The 24267-nt window shown below is 39.7% G+C and overlaps 1 protein-coding gene across 7 annotated transcripts in view; it reads right to left on the bottom strand.

Moving 5' to 3' along the window:
• Window positions 1-498: 498 nt before the first annotated feature.
• The window catches only part of GRIP1 (glutamate receptor interacting protein 1), a 308504-nt gene continuing 284735 nt past the window's right edge, over window positions 499-24267 (bottom strand). For 3 of the 7 annotated variants that reach the window (XM_042468137.1, XM_042468141.1, XM_042468140.1), the window contains 9 exons: window positions 23283-23460; window positions 20820-20959; window positions 18913-19098; window positions 9505-9661; window positions 6931-7033; window positions 6731-6775; window positions 3322-3555; window positions 2457-2603; window positions 499-2135 (listed from right to left, as the gene is read on the bottom strand). In XM_042468137.1, coding sequence (XP_042324071.1) covers window positions 1899-2135; window positions 2457-2603; window positions 3322-3555; window positions 6731-6775; window positions 6931-7033; window positions 9505-9661; window positions 18913-19098; window positions 20820-20959; window positions 23283-23460 — 1427 coding nt within the window. In that variant the 3' untranslated portion in view covers window positions 499-1898. Of the gene's footprint in view, window positions 2136-2456; window positions 2604-3321; window positions 3556-6730; window positions 6776-6930; window positions 7034-9504; window positions 9662-18912; window positions 19099-20669; window positions 20673-20813; window positions 20960-23282; window positions 23461-24267 lie in introns of all 7 variants that reach the window. The other 4 variants (XM_042468138.1, XM_042468142.1, XM_042468143.1 and 1 more) reach the window with 3 other exon arrangements.

Below are 24267 nucleotides of genomic sequence, written 5' to 3'. Positions count from 1 at the left end.
ATAACATCAAAATCTAAAGCAGCACATACAGAACAAATGGTGGATATTCTGTTAATCAGGTTGGAATAAACAGAGTGTGGCTTTTTGAATTGTGTAATTCAAGGTTTTAAATGTTCTTCAATTCTGTGCAGAGTTGAGTATAATTCAAGCTGCTTTAAGGAATGGAGAGATAGGTGTGCTTGATCTATAACTCCTATTAGCCTTGGGCAGTATAGCAAGTGGTGAGAGATCATGGGAATGCACTGTTTAAGAGAATTCCCCTCAATCATACAAGTGAGGCGGGAACAGGAAGGTCTCCTTGTATATGTTTCTCCTGCTTGCTGTTCTCTGAATCCAAGCCATTGTCTTTAAATCACTGTTTATTTGATTTTTTTACATTTTCCATACAAATTTTGTAACAGTTTGAATTTGCAGAAACCATACAGAGACGATAAATATCATGCTATTAAAGTATTAAATTTGTACAAAAATACTTTAGTTTAATACTCATTTGTTTCAAATAAAAATACATATTAAGTGGTTCATGATCTGGGTTTCAATTTCATTTTGAATGAATTTCCTCTGGCAGTGCTGAAATATGAATAAACCATTTCACATGTGTGCATAGGGTTAGGTAAGCTTGCTTATGTAACAGGTAAGGAAAACAGCATTAGGGATAGTTTGACAATTCAAATATATGAAAAAGTTGCTATTTAGGATGATATGAGGACTCTACAATTATAATGGACAAATCCAGTGTCTTTCCAGTCACCAAGTAACATTAATTACCATGACAATACAGTAAACAAACCAAAGCAGCTGCTGGTGAGCCTAAAAAGCAACTGGCATTTTATTGCTTTGAATGGGAAAAAGGGAAGAATTTGGGAGTGTATGTGCAAAATGTATTTACAATTTTGAAATTAATTGCCCAAAATGATAAGGATCAAGGAGAGAGATTTAACACATCTGTTTAAAGATACTTTAAACCCATGAACATACCAGTCATTTTAATTTAAAAATTTTCTGTAGTTATATAAGTTAACTTGTGTATGCCCTAAACTGGGCAGTTTGTATGGTTTTTGCATCAGTATTCTGTTGCTATTACAGTTCAATTTAAAAAAAGAAAGAAAAAATCCTACTTGAATGTTTGTGATATAAATTGTCTTTGAAAATTTCGCTAAAACATGTTTAAATGTGTTAAAACCAGTAATTCATCATAAGTTCCAAATATCTAAATGTTTGAAAGACCATACAGGCTGCAAGACATATCCTGTCCAATACATCATTGCATAGGGAATAAAATAATTCCTAATAAAATTGTACTATAGCTGGGCAGTAGAACTTTACCCCTTTGTACTTCAGTTTCCTATGTGCACTTTTGCTAAAACAACATCATTTTTGTCTCTCCTGCCTTTTCCTTATAGCAGAGGCAACAACAGTACAGGTCTCAGAAAAGCAACTACTATGATACAGTAATCTTCTAGATACAGCAGCAATATTTCAAGGTTCCTTCACTTAGTTACCACTTGTCGTCAGATATGTTCTGTGTTCTGAACACCATACCAATGTTCTAATGATCTACACTTGGGGGGTGTCTTTAAAAACCCCAATGAAGTTTTAGAAGACCCATCTTTCATTTAGCTGTCTGAATGATTATAAAATGCAGCCATTTTCACTGTTAATTTCATTTGAGTTTTTTTTTTTTAAGGTCAGTTTGGAATGGCACTATTTGTGGTCATAAAAAACAAGAGCAGAATGAAACTCCGTTTGGGAAGCAAGTAACAAATAATGAGCCTTGAGAAATAATAAGACTCCCCTGTGCTTCTGAATGCCACATAATAGCTGTGTCTCCAGTATATCCGAAATCTGAAAGGGAATTAGCACCATTTAAATGTCTTATACAAATACAGTTTTTTTGGCTATAAAGTATTTGTAGGTTCCCGTTTCATCTCTGAACCAGTGTTGTGTCCACTCTGTTGAAGAAAGGCATTATTCTGATCACTCCATTCTTCAGCTGTGAAAGTCTGATGCTCTGAACTGATCTTTTGAGAAGCTACAGGATTTCGACTAATTACCAGTTCTAGTTTGTTACCAGACTCTGCTATGAGGGGCACTACTAGACAGCAGTCAAAGTCTCTTGTGCGAACATGGTTTACCTGAAAAAAAGCGGGGGAAGTACTTTTAGATTAAAGACAAGCCAACAAAAATGTTTTTGTTTTTTGCTCAGAAGCATTACACATAAAACAAGCCAGCACTGGATTCTGATAATGTAAAATCAATGATTATTTCAGTAGCTTGTACCTTCTAACTTCCCTAAATTTATAAATGCAGTATTCCACAGCACTAGAGAGGAAAGAGGGTTTCAGAATGCTGAGACTGGCTGTGTAAACGTTGCTTTATTTCACAAAGCTCCCTGCAATCCTACACTAGCCCTCCCCTCCCCCCGGCCCAATAATAATTAAAGATTTCCACCCTACCTGTAGCAATCTGTCGTATGGCTTCAAACCACCTACATCTCCAGGTCCAGCTGGCCGAATATTTTTAACATACACACCTTTTTCCAATAAGCCATCTGAGACACTAAATCCAAAATCTTCCATATCAGAATCCTTGAACAAGGTTACCTATGGAAGGAGAAATTCTCTCAGGTCTGTGTTACACCATTTTAGACACTGTCCTGTCTAGATTTTGCACATTCTCTCTGTCTCAGTCATGAATTTTTGTGTTTTGTTATTTTTTAGGAGTACTCCCTTTCCTTCACAAAGTTTGATGTTTTAAACAATATTTAAACATAGCTAGCTGGTCCTCATATTGCATGGTTTCCAGACCTTTTACCATTTTGGTCAGTCACCCTCCGCTGGGCATGCTCCAGCTTGTCAACATATTTCTTGAACTGTGGTGTCCAGAACAGGACATAGAATTTCAGGTGAGGTTTGACCAAAGCAGAACAGAGTGTCTACTACTGACTTAATAAGAGGTAAAAAATGCTTAAAGATTTTTTGGGAGAAAACCAACAATCTTAACAGATTTCTAACTTTATAATTGATAGATTTTGCTAGAACTTTATTTAGACTTTGTTTTCTTTCCAAGCACATTTTACGTGGGTGAATGCTCCACCATGCTATAAGCTTTAATTATGGCAGAGATGCCTTGCAGAAAAATGCTGACTGGAGACTAGGTTACTAAGGGCAGATGTGGATATATTTCCCTCCTTCCTGAAGAATACATCAATAGTGGGCTTGAAAACAAGGCTGTGAACAGCATCAGAACTTCAACTTTCAGCAGCTTTTTAAAATATGACATTCAGTGGAAAGTTTATTGTTAGAGGGCATGCCCACTTACCTTGTGTAACTCCACAGGAGTTGGTGACATAATTTCTTTCATCTCTTGCTTCATTTTCCGCAGAGCTATAGATTTTCTCCCTACATCTGAAGGCAATGTATTGCTACGGGTTGTCTGGCTGTAATGTGGCCTTGAAGTGCTTCTTTCCTGGAAGCTAGCTTGCCTTCCCAGATGGCCACGATGCTGTGGGTTGTCATGGTTCAGACTCATTGTGCTCCCTGACATAATTGTTGCCTGCAGCATTAATAAACAGATTCTTTAAATAATATGCAACACAGTAAAAATGGAATATTCACTTGTAACAAAATGGAACACCATATTCTGTTGTCATTGCCAAAACACAGTCACTGGGGGCAGGGGGGCAGAGCAAATGGCTGGAGGATAGACAGTATGTGTCCTTAGAAGAATGCTGGACAAAAGTTTACTGAATTACACTTTCACCCCAACTGCCAAAGAAATACTAAAGGCACTAAATGCTGAGCTGCAACATTAGACTGCAGCCATTATGTCAGCAGTGAGAAGAATGAAACTAAACTGGAAAAAAAAATTGCTGACTAATCAGGAGGTTACTATATGAAACTTTAAAATAATTCTAGCATCTACAGAATTAGTTTAACCTAAAATATAATGAATGTGTACTACAGTGGCATTTTTAAAGATTTGAAGTGGGGGGAAAAATGCAAGCTAGCAAATATGTATCTCTCTTGGAGCAGCAATGTCTTTGATCATGACAGGACAATATCATAAAATGTCAAATAGCCTAGAGATTAGAGAACAACCATGCTTTTGATGAGAAATGGGAAGAGAAGCCTTTTTATTAGAACAATACAGTTGGAACAGCATTTTCCAGAATATACTACAGGATTTTGTGTCTCGTGATACAAGCAAGTATTGTTTTAACAAGACTGCTGAGAGCCAACTACACATTATTTGATTGTATATCATTCAGGTTTGGTTGGGCCTTACTTCTTTGGGGACCTGTTCAGGCTGGTTCTATTCCTGAAATAATAAAGAGTGCAGGAAAAAAATATTGGCAGAATTCTATTGGTTAGAACACACCTATTTAACTGTTGGGTGGTGAGCCAATAGATAGGTAAAATCAATGACTCAATGAATCTACTTTTGTCAGGATTCAATGATTCAATGAGTCTACTCTTGTCAAGACAAACAAAGGAGTTAGGTTCCACAGCAAGAGTTTGCAGCCGGTTTCTAAAATGTGGCATTTAAATAAACAGGTGAGAATTTGCTTTTAAAGGTCTTACTGCATAAGTTTTATGGCCAACAACAGGCTTGGGGGCTTAGATGGAAAATGAATGATATTAATGTGATTCAAATAGGCTTAATTTTTTATAAAGCAAATGGAACATTGAATCTCCACAGTGGGAAAATGAGAAAATTATGGCAGCTAAAGAAATTTCTTTGGGTAATTAATATTATGTGACAAAAACACTGAAAACAAAAGAGCTATTCAGGAGAAATGTGTCCACTAATTCACTATCCTCGCCTTCTAATACTTTGCATCAAGGGATTAGCCATCTTTGATCAAGAGTTTTTACTGAACCTACTGTGCATAAAAAGTATCCCAAATGAGAAATTAGTGCAACACCTGAAGGACCACCGATTCCCAAACCCTGATGTAGGCAGTACAGAACTAGATGGGCCAATGACTGAGTCTAGCACATCCTCAACATAAAGACGCCACCTATTGACAAAAAGCAATGTTAATCAGACTTAGAGTAGATTGACTGAAATGAGTATGACCTGTTACTTACAACTTGGGTTTCAGTGATTTTAGTGGGTCTATTCTGGAAAGTTTTCAGTGGGTCTCCTCTGGAAAGTGCTTATTTCCAGTACTTGTTTGACATTAAATATGCAAATAAGCACTTCAGGATTACATCTGTCTACCTACCTATCTACCTACTACTACTGTACTGTACTGTACTGCAAAAGGATGTATCTTTTCAGTAGCTGCTCACAGACTTTGGAACACCCTCCCTAGGGAGACTTGGATGGTTCCTTCCTTGGTTTCTTTGAGCAACTGAATGTTTTCCTACTCACAGGCTTTTTCAAATTGGCTACAACAGGCTCTTAATGATGTATTGTCCCGTTCATTTTTATCTTCTATTTTAATGGCTTTTAAAATGGGTTTTAATTCTATAAACTGTTTCATTGCATATTAATATAACTTTTATATATGTTACTGACAATTTTGTATGTAATTGTTTTGTTTTTAATATTTTGTAAACCACATTGAGCCCACGTTTTGGAAAAACAGGTGGTATATGGCATTCACAAGCATTTCCTTCTCAGTGAGAATTTAAAATAATTGTCTGCATTAAAGAAGAGCTGTACTTTGAGTGGGGTACAAGCATGAATTGACACATGAAAAACAAGTATTTTGTTTCTACAATGTAATTTATCCATCTGCTTTCTGCTCACAAAGGTGCTGATTCTACAGCTAAGTATAATGAGGGTAGTAATTAACTTTTCACTTTAAGAAGCAAGTTATGTCATCCATAAATTGGAGATTTACCAACCTACTGAAACATACATTCATTTTATCTATTTCCATATCCATTTGCTATGCTCTCAGGAAAGAAATCCATAGGTACCATGCCTTAAAACTAAACCAGAGTGGCATAACATTGTTTCCCTAAGTTCCTCTGAATGGCAATTAAACATACATCAGATCCACATTAAAGTAAACAGACATGCAATACGGAAGCCATAAATCTGAGACTATGCAATCAAGTTGAGCTGCATGAGTTTTACCCAGTTATGCCATTCACATTCCTTGTGGTTGTTCAGGGACTTCAATATGACATAAAATGAAAATGAGATTCTGCCAATTTTGCAAAGCAAGGAATTTAAAAGAACATAAAAGAAAATTCTTGAGGACTCACCCTTCTTTCCCTCCCACCTATTTTTAAGGAGTAAGCAGGCAGCTTTAAACAAGGAGATGTCTAGTTACTTTGTTTTTGAAATACACCACACAGCATGAAGTTAATGTGGAGCTCATAACTGTGTTAACATCAGGTTGCCGTGTGTAAGGAAAGTAATTGCCTCTACAAATCCTTTGTAGTTATCTTGGTTCATCAGGTGAATCCAGTTTTTGAAAAACATTTGAGGTTCACTTTTCGTTTATGTTCCCCTTAATTCAAATTCAGTTCTGTTGCGAGAGACACATGCCAAGAAAACCTTTTGTAAAAGCAGCTGGAAGAGAATGAGATGTGCTCCTGCAAAGGCAAAATAAACCTGCAGACAGGTGCAGCCAGCAGTAGCACAGGAGAAGCTTTTGAGAACACAGCTGTATCATTTCAGCAGCAGCTCCATGAAAGAAAACAGCTTGATTAGGGCAGTCAGAGAAGGCAGCTGCACAAGCAAAAATAGAAACATAAAGGGTAGGTACCAAGAGAGTCATGTTTCTCAAACACAGACGCCTGTCAGCCTTGTCCTGTGGAGAGGGGGGTGGGTTAAAGCTTTAAAATGAACTTGTGATATTAATGCAAACTTAGAGAAAAGGAAGAGGGGTAGGGGGAAAGCGTGTTAATTTATAAGAAAGAAAGGAAAGAAACTAGTATATTACAACAGGATTAAGATTGCTTCTACCTCTAATTCCCTCAGAATTCCTGACTGTCCACAGGTTTCCAAATCCTCCAGTGCTTGAGACCAAAAATTTTCCTCATGATCATTCTCGGGGGGACCTGCAAAGCTGAATTCACAGAGAAAAGTTTGCTTAAAAGTGAAGGCAACATGGCAGCGAACTTCACAGGAACGGCTCACAACATGCAAATAACAATACATATGGGGCTACTAAGGGATACACATGAGCAGAAGGAGAGTAAGCCGTGGCTGTGGCTATGGACTACGATCATGAGGACAATTGCTAAAGTAATGCACAGTGCTAGGGATTTACTGGCAAAAAGAATTTACAAGAGTTCTGATGGTGAACTTCACACAGTCATCAGCTTCTTTTTTCCAAATCTGCACTGGGTGAAAAAAAAAATCAATGTAACAATGTGACATCAGGGGTAAAATAATTGCACTTTTTGAGGGAGGGTGGCTCCATTGGTTAATAGCATCCTTAACTGTACAAGCAAGAAATATTCAATTAAAAAAAAAAACCAACACAGATAACATGCTTAATGTTGGCACCTGATAAAATTTCTTGCTAGTTTTCCCTTTCTGCTTCACCTGCTCCAAAGCTAATGTTCAGAGAGCACCTGAATAAGAGTGGTAAGATGCAGCCCAAGTCATGCTGATTTCTAATTAAACCTCTGGTTTGTGTCATATGTATTACTCTTCTTAGGCCTAAAGTAGACGGGCCAAAAGGACCATGCCAGGACCACGCTAGCCCCGATCGTGCTGGGATTGTGGTGACTGCACGGTCCTGATCCCAATCCAAGCTGCCACTGTGGTTCTGAACTGGGCTACCAGAAGGAGTGGATCTACAGCACTATATAAATAAAGCTTATTGCCACTCCCTTTTGTCCCAGCTCATATCTGCTCCTTTTTGCCAGGTTCTTCTTGCTTGGCGCGGTGTCAGCACTGCTTCAGACCATGTGGGGTATGTGTCACCTAAACATCATGCCCCCAATGCGGCCTGAAGCTGCGTCATTTTGCACATGTGTTTCAGGCCTTAATTACTTTTTAGTCTAGCAATAAGGAAGCATGCCTGAGTTGCACAAATGAAGATGGAACCATATGAAAGAGTCTAGAGTTGCTTGGAAATCTCGGATGCAATGCAAAAGCACTGTTTGGGTGTGCTCAGGCTAAATGGCATCCATTTTTGTCTCCATGTTTCTGTGAGTCTTTAACAGAATTAAGCTGGCAAAAGATTTGGAAGCAATAGCAGGGAGGGCGACCCAACACTTGGCTTAATGTTATTTACCAAGATCAGATTCAGTTACAAGGGAGCAGAGATTGAACTAGGGAGTGTTTCTTAAGGCTCATCATCAACTCATGAGTCCAAAGTGATAAAAAAATAGTGCTTCCCATGTGGGCAATAGAGATAAAAGGAGCAATATATCTGGGGGTGGGGAGCAAATCAGCACAGAGGCCAGTAATCACTATCAACACTTCCATGAGGCCTCTGACATTATTGATTAGATTGCAGGTCAATGGAGAAACTACCAATAATGATGTTTCTCTGGAAGTTACAGAAAAAACTCTTTGAGGGCCAGGAGTTTTGGTAGATTCCTAAAACTACTGCAAGAAAAGTAGAAATTAAACTACATAAAATCTATGAGAATCTAAAAAACATGAATCACATGTGCCTCAAAATGGGTTTGCTCTATTCACATGGAAATGAGGTGCAGTTTAATGGGCTGAAGGACAGCATAGGTATGGAGTCCTGAACTTTTTCTCCTACACTGGGTTCCACCCACCACTTAGCTACACTGGCCTTTAATTGGTACTTTTCCTACATCAGAGAGCTAAGAAGAATCACTCCAAACCTTTGGTTTACTATGAAAAGGAGGAGTCACAATATGAATAAATTCTGGTCTGAGTAGACACTTGTTCTGCTAGCTGGGATCATAAGATGTGTAAGAATTGCTTCAAGGTTTGTGATACCTCTGGAATAATGATGGTTATACTGGGATCAAAGCTTCTCTGAACAAATTGTACAGTCATAAAGATTAGAAGAGGGATCACCACATGGAATGGCCAGTCTTAAAGGACAAACAACACTGGCGGTTGGTGCAGGATATTCCCTGCTTGACTTACCATGGGACCCTTTCCTAAAAGATTGTTAGGACCTCATGCTTACGAGCCATATAGCAACTGGAATCACACCACATAAGTAATGTAGAATGTGAGTGACCGGCATGAAACTGTATTAAGTGATGACAGAAGGCAAACTAAAAGCTCTTATAGCATCTGAATGGGGCTGGTAAACAGGAGAGAACATTCTTTTGCATTAACATGAAGAGTCAACGATCTATCATTTTATGCAGAGAAATTCACCAAGTGCCACAAACCTTACTTTCAGCATCATAACCTTTCATGAATTCCACTAACCTTACCTAATAAATCGCATGCAGCATGAGCTGTAAATATGAAATATCACAGTAGTTAGAAAATAAGTTAGCAATTGGGCATTTTGAGCCCATACCAGGTGTATGCTAACAAATAACTTTCTGGCACTACAAACTTCAAATGGTAGGCTGGTACAGAACTTACCTGGTGGCTACTGGCTTATCCCAGTCTTCATCACCGAGGCCTGTTTCATGGAAGGGGTTGCTTCGGGGTCTGCTGGGAGGGGACAAAGTGCCCCTTTGTTTAGGACTCCTCCATTCAAAGGTATTGAAGTTATATCCTGAAGCCTGGAAACTGGCACCTAGAAGATGAATAATACATTCATTAGGGTTCATGTTTTCAAATACGAAAATATTTATAACCCGCAGAGCATTTCCAACTGGCAATGGGACTGATGCAAAACAGAGATTCTGCTCACATGTGAAGAAAGGGCAGGGAGGCAATCTTAGTGCTCTTATATCCTTAGTTTCTTCCATCTTGGGACTGAGGACAGCAGGAAAGGTGATTCTAGCTTTTTACCAATTCCCTCATTTTCCTGTTGGAAGCTTCTGCTCAGTCTTGCATGCTTTACAATATAATAATTATCAAAGGTCAGAAAACAGCCCAAAGTCTCTCAATGCAAATTGTTTTTATTCTTAAGGAAGAGAGTTGAAAGATTTTCTTTCATTGGCTCTTCTAGCAACTAAATGATTTAAGCGACTGTCTGCCCCCACTTATAGAAGTAAGATGTTAGAGCAACCCAGACCTATCATGAAGTTAGAGGCAGGCAACCACATAGGGAGCAGGGCCATTTACCTTCCCTGTATCCTCTGGTGAGTCACTGTTAGATTCTGGCTGCCATTTTGGCTGGTTTTCAACCTTTTTAAAGGGAAAGTAAACTGCTATGTTTCTGGCCAGTTTTGGGGTGCTTTGGGCTGGTTTTTTTTTTTTGGGGGGGGGGGGGGGAATATGCAAAAATTTTCAGAAAAATATTAAAATGGGGGCTGGATGGGTAAGGGTTTCTCGGGCAGCACTATGGGGTTCTTGGCACTTTGCCCATCCCTGCACTACATCTATGACTGAGCACTGATTTGGAACCCATACCCAGTTATGCTGTTCACTGAGGCTACATCTGCACTGCAGAAATAAGACAGTTTGACAGCATTTTAACTGCCATGGCTCAATTTTATGGAATCCTGGGCTTTGTAGTTTGTTATTGTGGCACCAGAGCTCTCTGACAGAGAAAGCTAGATATCTAAAAACAAAACAAATACAAAAAACAACAACCCACAAATCCCAGAATTCCATAGCATTGAGCCATGGAATTATAAAGTGGTGTCAAACTGCATTTTTTGTGCAGTGCAGATGCACCCTGAGTCTCAGCCATACAGCTCACTTTCTATTCTTCACTGGTAAAAATTCTTATTGGTAATTATCTGTCAGACTAAACTGGGGCATTAAATTATCTAAATTGTGTTCTCAAGTAATTTTGCAATTGAAGAGATTTCATGGAAATGAACTAAAAATGACATGTAACGTCTGCACGCAACTCACGAAGTACAAAACCTGCATTTCTTTGGACTCTCTGTACTCCATTAATTGCTGTGTTAGTCACCTTCTCTTCTGCAATTCATAGGCTATAAATAGTGGGTTATACTGTTGAGAACATTCAATTTTAGCCTGCACTGGGATAGACAAAGTGCTCTAGATGGACAGGACCTGAAGTTCTGTACACAATGTAACTAAAAGCAAAGATGTCAGGATAGAGCAGGCGAAACACAGTGAAGGACAGTTACACATGGGTAATGTTATCCTTTAGGTAACAGCTGTTTTAGCTACTTCTGTTGTCTTGCTTTTGGAACAGGTATCTGAGACTGCAGAGAAAATTACTGCCATTTTACAGTCTTTCAATGAGAAGGCTTCAGTAATTTACCATGCTACTGGTACAGTACTGGCAAGTGGAAAATGTAGGTGCTTCTTTTCTTGTAATACAGGTATCCTTTCCATGGTAGTGACTTTGTGGCTTGCTTTAAGCCTACAGTCATGCAGGGCAAGGCAAAAAAGCAGGATTGCACTACACAGTTATACCAATTTGATAACCCCTGAACTACAGCACTAGAGGTTTCTAGCTCAGAATCCTAAGTACTTCCTCAAAGTACTAATCCCAGGATTTCTGGGACAGTTAAAGTGGTTATCCAAGTCTGCCATGACAGCTAAAGTGGTAGCAAAGTTCTGTAACACTGTAATGTAGATAACACTCCCAGTTAAAGTTACTGTTGGCTGTAGAATGTAGGGATCCATCCAAGCCCACAACTTGGTTCCAATACATGAATGACACTTTCACCATCTGGAGCCATGGAGAAGAATACCTGGCTGTATTCCTGAACCATCTGAACAACATCCACCCCAACATCCAATTCACTATGGAAAAATAAAAGGAAGGAACACTGCCATTTTTGGATGTCCTAGTCATCCGCAAACCAAACCAATGTTTGGGTCACACAGTATACAGAAAACCCACACATACAGACCGATACCTGCACAAGAACTCCAACCATCACCCAGGACAAAAAAGAAGAACAATCAAAACACTGGTAGACTGCACAAAATGCATCTGTGAACCTCACTTCGTGGAAGATGAACTGAAGCACCTGGACCGGGCTCTACAGGCTAATGGTTATTCCAGCTCAGACATCAGAAGGGCTGCCAGTCCCAATAAAACCCAGAGAAGTGAAGACAAGCAGCCACCCAAAGGGAAGGTATTTTTACCATACATCAAAGGAGTCACAGACAGAATAGGCAAAATGGTGAGGAAGCACAACCTTCAAATGGTTTACAAACCGACGAAGAAAATCCAGCAAATTCTTCGCTCAGCCAAGGACCAGAGATACCCTCTCACAGCCACATGAGTTTACCACATACCATGCAGCTGCGGACAAGTCTACATAGGGACCACCAAACGCAGTGTGCAAACAAGAATCAAGGAACACGAGAGACACTGAAGACTGGGCCAGCCAGAAAAATCAGCAGTAGCAAAACATGCCACTAATCATCCTGGTCAGAAAATACTGTTTGAAAACACTGAAATCCTGGACCATGCCAACCAGTACCATGTCAGGATGCACAGTGAAGCCATTGAAATCCACAAACATCTGGATAATTTCAACCGGAAAGAAGAAACCCTTAAAGTGAACAAAATTTGGCTACCAGTACTGAGGAATAGCAAAATAAGGACTCTGCAAATGCAAATGGGAAACCATTCAGAGTCAGGGGCTTACCCAGCAGATAATGATCACCAATTAGCAGACTCTAATCCTCTTTTGCATTAGCCTCCCAGCCTGAGGCCAGCCATCAACACAGAACAATACACATGGAAATCACTCCTGCATTCCCAGGCTCACACAGTATATATACACCCAACTTTTTCCAGGCAAAGCATTCTCTGAAGATGCCGGCCACAGATGCTGATGAAACGTCAAGAAGAAACTCTTTTAGAATATGGCCACATAGCCCGAAAAACCCACAAAAAACCATCTGAGTATTTGCTACAAAGCCAATTCCATTAAAAACCACAATGCCGACGTGATGCAGTCAGGATCACAAAGGTAAAGCTACATATGCTTACTATGGCAAAATAGAAAAATGTTAGCAGTATACATTTTTTTAAAGTAGGCTTTTAATGTGTAAACGGGGAGCTTTTAATTGGGATGTTTTGTCTTTTTAAACTTTTGTATGTCTTTTCAATGATTTTATAGTGTTTTATATGGTGAATTTAATTGTTTTAATTTTTTTTTTATTGTGAAGAGATTTTTATTTGACTCTCTCTGGAGCTGCCTTGAGTCCCACTCTAGGAGAAAGGTGGCATACAAATGAAATCAATCAATAAATCATATTATCTGTGCTCTGAGATTACTTGTGAGATCATGAGACATAAGTAGCTGTACTGGAAGTGAGACAAGTTTCAAGAAATAATTTCTGGTGACTGGGATTTCAACAACAGCTGGAAACCATTTCTCTCCTCCTGAGACTGAGCAAGTACATGGTAAACAAAAGGTTGAGCAAGGGTGGGAATCCCATGGCCTCCAGGCTTTGTGCAGTACCTCCAAAGCCATTTTTGTAACTCCCCACAGAGGGTCCCCATTTTTAATTTTATCTACACTTGCAAACACCAGGAGAGTCACATCACTTGACACCAAGAGAGAATGTGGGGATCCTCTAAAGATGAGGGACCCCCTGCTTTAGTAAAAGAATAGAAAATACTAATTAAACAACAAAAGATGCAATGTTCCCATTATTTCTGATTTTGCTGGGAGGGCTGGTGCAGCACATGTCCATTTGGGATGGTGGAAAATGTCCCCTGGCCATTCTGAAGTTGCACACTTCTGATTCACATGAAGGAGTAGCTTGGCTCCTGTCCTTCCTAACAGTTATTTATTTATTTATTTATTTATTTATTTACAGTATTTATACCCCGCCCTTCAGCCCTAAAGGCTCTCATAGTGGCTAGTTCCTAGAACAAGCTGAAGCACTGACCATTTTGCCAGGCATAAAGGGAACAGACAGTAGCACCTTCCTAAGCTCTTCAGCGCAATCCACTGATGCTGTAAGAAGTTACTGTTGTACACATATTTTTCTGCCTGCCCACTGAATACTGCTGAACTCAGAATCTGGTAAAGATATAGATAACATGACAAACTATGTGGGTGTTCTAGCATTTGGTTCAGGTCAGGTTAAGGAAATCATATGAACTAAATTGTTTCTTCCTATACAGTACTGTAATTTTACTGCAGACAACAGTCTTGTTAACACCATTATCATTTATGAACTTTAGCAAATATGAAATTGATGTTCATGGCATTGGCTGGCAAACCAATAATACACAGATTCAATTTTAGATTGAAGTCCAAAGTAAATCACTCAGTACTCTAAACTGAAATGAAAACAGCAAACTGAGAGCTCCATCTTATATACAATTATGATTTTTGGGGGGGCAATCTAGATTTTAATGACTGACAGCAGAAAGCTTTGCATCTTAAGACAAACTTTGGCAATGAGAAACTGCTAATATTCTAAATGCAAGATCTAGCCTCTCCATTGGGGGGCCAAGTACTATTTACAGGAATAAGACACTTCCCCTCCTTACACTAAAAGCACTCAAGTTGCCAGCTAGACACAGTGTTAAATATTTCATAAGAAAAACAGAATAAGAGAGCGGACAGGGCTGAAAAGCCATCTAATGCAACTTACAAAACAGAGCTGTCCATCAATTAAATCATTCCTCCCACTCCCAACTGACTTGTATGTTAAGAGAAAAGGTACATTGCAGAAAGGTACTTTCAGGGCAAGTAGACTGAAATGATTTATCCAACAAGCGATGCATTGCATACCTTAAGGGACACTGCCAAACTCATCTAGGGGAAATTCTTTTCCAAGCCTAGATATCATCAGTAAAATTCTAAGTGTCAACAAATGCCATCTATGAAATCACCGAGGAGGAAATTTTCTGTGTGCCTCTCCATCTTACCCATCATACTGCCATGTTTAAATATGGTGGTTTCTACCACTCTGAAGGAAACAGGAATAACTGAAGGAGGAAGAAAAAGTACTTGATCCCCATAGGCCACAACTACTGGTAGTGCTATTTCACAAAGAGTGTTAACAAAAACAACAGAGTCCTGTAGCATTTTGCATGGGACCACAACCCATTTTATCAGAGCCATGCCATTATTGTTGTTAGCTGCCTTTGAGTCAACTTCGACTCATGGTGAACCTGTGAATAAGACCCCTTATCCCCTTCAAGGCACCCTTCCTCCAGATCCTTCCTCCTCCTCCTCCTCTGCCCCAATTCTGCCCTGGCCCCTTCAAGGCACCCTTCCTCCGGATCCTGCCTCCTCCTCCTCCTCCTCCTCCTCCTCCTCCTCTGCCCCAATTCTGCCCTGGCCCCTTCAAGGCACCCTTCTCCGGATCCTTCCTCCTCCTCCTCCTCCTCACGATGACTGGCGCGCGCACGTGCGGAGGGAAGCGGGGCAGGTGCGCGCGCGTGCAGCTGGAAGCAGGGCAGGGGGGCGCGCTGCCACTGGCCCCTGATGAGGCCTGGGCGGCGCGCGCTGAGGAGCCCGCCCTCTTTGGCCAGCCGGCCAATGGCTGGCTGGCCAAAGCAAGGGACGAGCTCCTGTTTTGGAGCCCCCCCCGCGCTAGCCCTCACACTGGAGGCGTGGTGGCGGCGGCGCTTCTGCCGCCGAGGAGGAGGAGGAAGGCGGAGCTGGAGGAGGAGGTGGGTTGGCGCTGCCCACCACGAAGATGACGAGGAGGAGGTGGGTTGGCGCCACAGCAGCCGCATTAGCGGCAGCGGCAATGGCCGGAGCGGGCCCCCGAACCAGGAACAAGGCACGGGTGGGGGCCCAAACTGGACTGGGACCGGGAGGGCCCCCCCGAAACCGTGATTGACACGGGGGCCGCCGGGTTATGGCAACCCTATTTCTATTGCCTTCCACCTTTCCTAGCATTACTATGTTTTCCAGTGATTCATGCCTTTTCAGGATGTGCCCAAAGTATGACAGTCTCAATTTAGTCATCCTGGCTTCCATAGACATGATAAAAAACATTTCTAGCCATGTACATTCATTTTTCAATTTATTAAGCTTTTTAATGTGTCAAAAGAATTCTTTGTCTTTTAAATTATCATTTAAATTTTAATGTACCTTCAAACAGATTTATTGCAACTCTATAGTAAAGTTTTCTAGTGAGATTTATTTATTCATAGAAGATTTGCCAGTGCTTTCCTGTTGGGATAAACCACCTGTGGTTTCCCAACCTTGCCCAAGGTTTCAAACCGTGATCTCTTAGGGTTCAAATTCTTCTAGTCCAACACTCAAACCTCTACTACACCAGAGTGACTCTCATTTTAGGTACTCATTTCTTTTTTGAGAGGGCCCAGTGCTATATCTTAAATGCAGCATTTTTTAAAATGGGCAATTGGAAATGGACATAGATGTGCTTGCTAACTGTTCCAGAAATGTCTAATTTATGTCATCCAAGAAAAAAACTACAGCTTGATTGCATCTGCATCATATTAGTGCACAGTGATCTTGTGATCAATCAATACTCTAAAATCTCACCCTTCTCCTGTTTTCCACTCGGTAAGTCATCAGGGCAGGGGGCAATAAAAATTGCTCATAGTTTGCTCCCTCCCATCATGCAATGCATGACCTTACACTTGTACTATTGAATTTCATCTCATTTCTATTATTTTGGTCTGTGTGCTGCAATTCTAGTGACCCAAGCCATAATGTAGGCTGCTTCCAATGATGGGTTGCCAAGCATTCCCTCAGATCTTTACTGGCTAGGCCTACTTTCATCTCAGAAAATATTCACAGTTCAATATTTCATTAGTTTTTTAGATAGGTGAACAAATGGGCCTGCTGGGAGTTGTGTGTGATTCATGTGCTCTTTACTGTCACACACACTAAATGATAGCCCACATGCTGAGACTTGCCTGCATCAGAAGGGACACAGAATGATAGTGGAACAGTGAGTGCAGGCAGACAAATCAAAACAAGCCAAATTACCACCCCTTACAATTAAATATAAAGCAATGTTTTATATTTGCAAATTCCAAGCTGTAAAATGCTTTTTAGACCAGCAAGATTAACCCTACTAAATCAAATAAAAAATGTGTTATCTAAATATGCCGGGGTACACACTGCCAGAAAGAGACGCTTCCCTGGCACCTCACTTTGCTCTGCAGGAGCGCTGCAGCAACCAAATTGTGCGGCTCTCCTGCGGAGCAAAAAAAGCTTCAGGAAATGGCTCCTCTTTGCGGCGTGCTGCGACGCCGCAAAGCGCAAGATGTCACGATGATGTTGCAGCTGCGACACCCCGTCTGGAAGCAGCACAGCTGCGACGTCACCGTTACGCATCGCATCTGCTGGGTGCGCCACAGCTGCAGTGCCCTCATCACGTGCGAGGGCTGCCAGGCATGTGGGCGCTCTGCCCACCAGGCAACCCTCACACATGATGAGGGTGCCTCAAAGGCCCATCTGTTCCGGGCCTATATTTGTGTTTAATCAGGGAGTTTGTCCAGAAATAAAATTAAGACATCCAGCATGATAGACTTGATTTCATTTTAATACTGCTTTCATTTTACTACTGCTGAAACAAACAAACAAACAAACAACAAAACCTCACCAATATATGGAATTACAGCTTTTGGCCTCTTTAAGTTCTTTTAATGGTATTAAAGGAGGGAAGCTACAATCTCTTGGCATACTCTTGTTTTTGCACAGAAAACATGAATTGGTGTGTATGGGCAGAAAATTTATTTCCAGTGCAAACAACAGCATTTTACACAGGAAACACAATGGGAAATTGGTGAAGTCAGTTTCTGCCAGTTCAATGAGCCTGAATTTTGATCCAAGCCACTGGATTCCATTTACTATTTTTTGGCCATTCACTTAATTTGAGGGGATATACTTGCAGCTCCTTGTGGCCTGCCATACACATATCCAAAATCATGCAAAATATAATAAAAGTATGGAACAAGGTTGAATGCAAAGCTCTACCCCTGACTTGTCTCCCTACAGCTTTACTATAGCTGGAAAAGTGCTGCTGTGCTCAGGGAAACAGCTATTGGGAAGTATCTATGCACACTTTTGTGTCCAGTTCTGTATTTTCAGATGATCATGGGGTCAAGAATGGACTATATCAATCTGCACAGAAAAACACATTTCTGTGTGATGGACTCTAAATTATAGTGGAAACAAAGGAAAAGGTTTCTTTTACAGCAACTCTGTGACTATTTGTGATTTAAATGCTGTTATGCAAACTGGTGGTTTGATATTGCAATTTAAAAGATCATAACAAAAAAAAATCTCTATTTTCAACCCAACATGGAATTTATTATTTTTAGAGCACTTCTATGGTTCAACATTACATCAATATTTAAATGAATGGTCAAATACAACAGAATGACCATTAAACTTTGCAGGAATAAAAGAGACTCCATTATTATTTTTCCTTTCTTTTTTTAAAAAATAAATAAATCCTAAAACCAGTTATTATTCTGAAAGCCCCCTGACATCTTAATGTCAAGGGATGAGGGAGAAACAAAAGGATAACAAATCACTGAATAATCTCTTTATGTTCCCCTCTGGCAGTTTACAATAAATCTTTACCACAGTCAGCTTAAAAATCACAATGAATGGGCCTCAGATGTTAAAATTAATGAACACCTTCAATGTGTTCTGCATCTTTTATTAATCTAAGCTTGAAGGATAAACCCATTTAGCTGTGGATGAGCTATGGACTAGCCATTCAGACATCAGTAAAACTAGTGGAAGGCTGTTAATGTATTGATATATGCTTAAAGACCTGTCACAGTGTCATGAAAGAGCAAAACCAAGGTTAGCTGAATGCAAGTGGAAGCATAATGTGCTAAAATGTGCAGTCTTAATCAGATGCATGCAAGACAGCTCAAAGGAGAGACTACCACTGAGGCATAGTACAATCAGCTCAAAGGTTTCATCCCTGACTTGTCTCCTTATTAAGTATATGTGATAAAATTCATGGCCTTACCTTGGCTTCCGTAGCTGGTATCCATTCCAGAACCATCCCATGATTCTACAGCACTGTCCACACTTGGGACAGTAGTGGAATATATTTCTGAGAGTTTGCCTGGTTTCTGTGTGGCAGCTGCATCATCTTCAGCATCACTTAATTCATTTAGGTGACCAGAGGCAGAAAACTTCTTGGGACTTGTTGCTGATAGCGATTAAACAGCAGGAAGAAGCATTATATGCATGCTCAAAAAATCTAACATAAACTTCATTTATGAATAATCTCTTCATTTTGCCAACAAGTAGCATAGACAAATGAATGGGCTAGACACAGATAACTGTTTGTATAAAGCAAAGTAAATGGCATCCTACTTACTGCAAGTATGGGAACACTGATGGTGTATCAGTATCTTCATTTCCAAAGATAAACAATATACATGTCTCTCCCAGTAGCACTGGTCATGCTTCTGCAGCAGGTTTGACCAGAGATCACAGCAGGATACAAAAATCAACACGGGCTCATACCATAAATAATGAATCACACAACCATAAACTTCTATTTTAAATTAATTAATGTGTCTAGCAGAAGTTTTGGATTATTTATGCTTGACTAATATGGCCTCTGCAGTGACAGCAGTCTTACAGAATACCTGTACAGTAGACAAGGTAAATCAATGACAGCATCAAATTTAGACCTAGAAAAGACCCCAAAGCATTATCTCTGAAAGTCATGGAGGAGATAAATTCTACAAATTTCCCAAGCATTTTGTATCAGCAGTTAACTGTTTTAACCTAGATCATTTTATGTAAATTAAATCCATTTGCCTCCTTTGTGAATGAGCAAACAGCTGCTATTTCCCTATAACAAATTTCCCTTTGTTTCCCTATTAACATGTGAGAGAAGGAAAAAATATCAGAAGAGTGAGATGGAATGATGGGGGCGGGGGGTGGGAATCATATGACTGACAGGAAGTGTCAGCTGAAAAACAGTCAGCAAAAAGGAGGACTACCATAGTTAAAAAATCTTGGGCATCAAAATAATTAGTGAATAGGGGACTCAGATAAGTTGGGTCAAGGTTTAGATACATATATCATTTCCTGTTCTTTAATGGATGAATACATGTTCTTGATCAATATGTTACCTAAATAAAATGCAGTAATTGATTCAACCACTTAATGCTTCCTGATTTGGGATAAGAAATGTCTTTTCCAAATCATGTTCTTGTCTTTATCTGCAGCATTAAGTATACTTAAAGATTGTCTGACCGATATGGCTGACTTGTGGAATGAGTTGGGGATGGCATACTTTCCTTAACCGTTTTGGAGTAGCTGCCCTCTGCCCTGCTCTTATGGACAAGCAGGCTGCCATTGCTTACTGCTCTATGTTTCAGTAGCTTAGCCCTTATCTTGGGTACAATTATGATGGGACTGAACTCAACAACAGTTTGGGCTAGTTACTGTAACTCACCAGGTTATCTACTGGGGTTAGATTGTGGGTCTCCAAGGACTTTTTTTTCTTTTCTTTTTTTATATCTCCCAATACATTCCATGTCTTTGTACTCTTTCAGGTTGCCCACATCCTTCATATACACAAAAGTGATTACAGGTGTACAAAAAGAAGGAGTACAATACTCCCCAAATGCTGATCACCATGCTGCTGTTAAAAACCAAACATATTTGGACTTCCCTTTTGTAGAGCTCCTTTGCTTCACTGGAGTCTTTTCAGCTTGCCTTCTGCCACAACCTCAAGTCACTGGAAACTGGTTTAATTCTAACCAGCTCACTCCATTCTTAACATCTTCATATTTGCTTCTAAATTCCTGTACCTACATTTATTATGGGCTAAATGTCATTTTCCTGAACATATGTATTTAAACATTGCTGATAGTGTAGAAAGGGCATCTATGTAATACCTGGCACACTCACCATCTGTTTGCTTTTTGATTTTCAAGGTGACTGTCTCTCCTGCCATCTGTAACAAATGTATGGCTTCACTCAAAGGTTTTCCTTTCAGGCTGCTACTATTTATTGCTAAGATTCGGTCTCCAATATGAATTGCACCTGTCCTGAAAGACAAGTTAAATAACACATGAAAAGTTTAGTTAAAAAAAAAAAAAAAGGAAACAGAGTCAGTCATTTAATGTTTATGAAATAAGCACAAATATCTTCAGTTTTACCTTTGGTATCACAGTTAATTTAAAATGTAAGATTAATTATGCAGTCAGCCCTCCGTTTTTGTGGGGGATCTGTTCCAGACCCCCCTTGTGAAAATGGAATTTTGCACATTTGTGCCCCACTCCTCAATCAAGTCTAACCATCTGGCATGTGGTCTTCCTATCTTTCTACTGCCCTCTACCATTACCAGCATCATTGCCTTCTCGTGATGTGGCCAACCAAATATGGCACCTTCTATTTAGTCATCCTGGCTTTCAGGGAGAGTTCAGGCTTGATCTATTCTACAATCCATTTGTTTGTCTTCTTGGCTGTCTATGGTTTCTTCAGCACTCTTCTCCAGCACCATATCTAAAATGAGTTGATTTTCTTTCTATCAGCTTTCTTCACTCTCTCACCTCCATATATTGTGATGGGGAATACAATGGTTTGGACTATCCTCATTTTAGTGTTCAAAGTTGCATCTTTGCACTTTAGTATCGTGTCCATTTCTTTCACAGCTGCCCTTCCCATTCCTAGTCTTCTTCTAATTTCTTGATTGCCATCTCTGTTCTGGTCTATATTTGATCCAAGGTATGGGAACTCATTGACTATTTTGATTTTCATGTTGTCTAAGATGAATCCTTGTAGCTCTTCCAAGGTCATTATTTTTGTTTGTTTTTTAATGTTCAACATTAGGCCTACTTTAGTGTTTTTCTCCTTTAACTTCGTCAGAAATTGTTCCAGGTTCTTGTTAGTTTCTGCTAGTAGTATTGTGTTGTCTCTGTATCTTAGGTTGTTAATGCTCTTTCCCCCAACCTTCACTCCTCCTGCCTCTGACTCTAAGTCTGCATTGTGAAGAATATTTTCTGCATACAAGTTGAATAAATAGGGTGATAGTATGCATACTGAATATCAGTTCAGTTCTTATGTTGTCACCTACAGCTAAGGTAATCCTTAGCCAGGCTTCTGGATGTTGCGCAACCAGCAACATCTCTTCCTCCAGCTGGCCAAATATATTATTCTATGGCCTAATTCCCACTTATGCAAGATTCGGCGTCCAGTCCAAATTGACAAATCAAATCAAATTCGTAGCATGGTTCCCACTGCATTTGCTCCTATCTGATTTTCTGGGATGGAAGTGATTCAAAATAATCCGCATGTGGTTCCCATTGACCAAATAATTGGTTCTATTTAAACTGGTTCCTGAGGCAGTTGGTTCCCATTGACAAAAAATCCATTCGAGTAATTTAAAACCGATTCCGATTAGGTTATGGTCTCACTTACGATAATTTGGTTTTGAGGAAAAGGAGCAGAAAAAAAAATCAGTGTCTTTTTTACGTGTGTTAAATGAGCAAAAATGAGCAAAAAAGATGCCCCCCTTTCTGAATTGCTTTCTGAATTTGAATTAAATGGGAATCATGCCTGTTTAAACCGAATCACAATCCAGTTTAAACGGTAGTGGGAATTAGGCCTATGAATTCATGGGAGAGTGCAAAGGGTAAAAGCTCCCTTTCTGCCTTCACAAACTCCCTTGCTTAGTCTCTCTTCCTCTGTGTATTCAGGTATCATTATGTTCTAGGTAATGATAGATACTGTCACAAAGTTGGACCATGCTCTCTGTCTGTATCTCTGACACATACACAAGGGCAGATGCATACCCACATGCACAAGCACACACACACAGAGCTGTCCAAGACATTTTGCTACTTGAGATAAGTGCCAAATATCAAGGTGCATAATACCCAAAGCCAGCCAAGATATTTTGACACCAGAGGCAGAAAATCGCTCACACACCTCTCTCCATCAGCAGCAGTATAAATACCAGAATAACAAAGTAATTAACTTTAAAAGCTGGCTTCTCTTTCAGGGCCCTGCACTTGCATGTGTCCACACACAGAAGAAAAAAATAAAATAAAAATATTTTACCAGTTTTGCTAACCAGAAGAAAAGCTCTAAAAAGCAAGATGTTAATAATATGCAACAAAGAATGGTTGCACCTTCTTTAGCTGATTTATTACAAGAATAACCTTTGCAAAATTATGCTCTGGATTTACTGACAGCCTCGTAATATACACCAACAGAAAAGATTGAAAATCATTAAGTATTTCACATGTGATAGATTGTGGGAAATATACAGATTCCTAAGGAAGAATTATTAGATATGACTGAATGAATTGTTACACATGACTGAACAAAGTAAATAGCAGAACTATGAATATCTTTATTTCAATTTACCTCTCAGCTAGTCCGCCTTTAGTAAGACTTGAAATGATAATGGGATCAAAGGGCTCTTCAGTACCAGAAATAGTGATCCCAAGAGGTCCTCCATACCGCTTGAGCTCGACTGTATAAATAATTGCTCCTGAGCTCTCTTGTTCATCTGCAACACATGCCAAGAGGATGCAATTGGTCTCTTATGAAAGAAGGAATGAAAAGAATAATACATTCAGAAAAATGACCAGAAATTGGGGTGTGCATCCTCAAAGTGCTATGCTTCAGTTATGTATCTTACCAGAGCTTTGAAAGGTTACATCTTCTAGCATACAACTCTCAGAATTCCCTGCCTAGTATGGCCAGTGGGATTCTGGTAGTTGCAGTCCAAAATGTAACTTTTCCAAGCTCTTTATCAAAGCCATTGCTTTCGTCTACTTGTAAATCTCAGTGGCAACAACAAATCTCTTTAGCATCCTTTGACTCAAAACCAAAATTTTAAACCTGTTAATAGGTCCAAATATACTTTTTATCCTGATGCATTTCTTTGTAGAAATGCAGTTGCAAGACAAAATTATGGTAGAATTGGGCTTCTGTGTATTTTCAGATGCCTTTAAAATAGGTTTAATTACCAAGCAGAAAATTTAGACTTGGGGAAATATTTCTCTAAGTGCACATTACCACAGTTTCTTGAACATTTGTAAAAAGGCAGCATTGCATAGCTTCCTTATTACAGTGCTGCAGGGCATTCATCTGTACAGATCACCATGGTGATGCAAATAACTAAGACTTGCTTGCTTGCTTTTGATCAGGAGGAAGGGAAGATTTGTAATATAAGTAGTGAAGTCTAATTCACCACACAAGAAAATTTGGATTTTAAAGAAGAATTATAACTTATTTGTTATATTGATATTTTGCCTTTCCATAAAATGGTGTTCAAGCAGACTACAATAAATAATAGAATAAAACTGAAAGACAGAACAAAGATAAACAAATAACAAAAGGAAAA

The sequence above is a fragment of the Sceloporus undulatus genome, chromosome 5, assembly GCF_019175285.1.
Source record: "Sceloporus undulatus isolate JIND9_A2432 ecotype Alabama chromosome 5, SceUnd_v1.1, whole genome shotgun sequence".
Taxonomy (NCBI): Eukaryota; Metazoa; Chordata; class Lepidosauria; order Squamata; family Phrynosomatidae; genus Sceloporus; species Sceloporus undulatus.
Note: the sequence above shows the minus strand (reverse complement) of the source record. Positions and strands in the feature narration are given on the sequence as shown.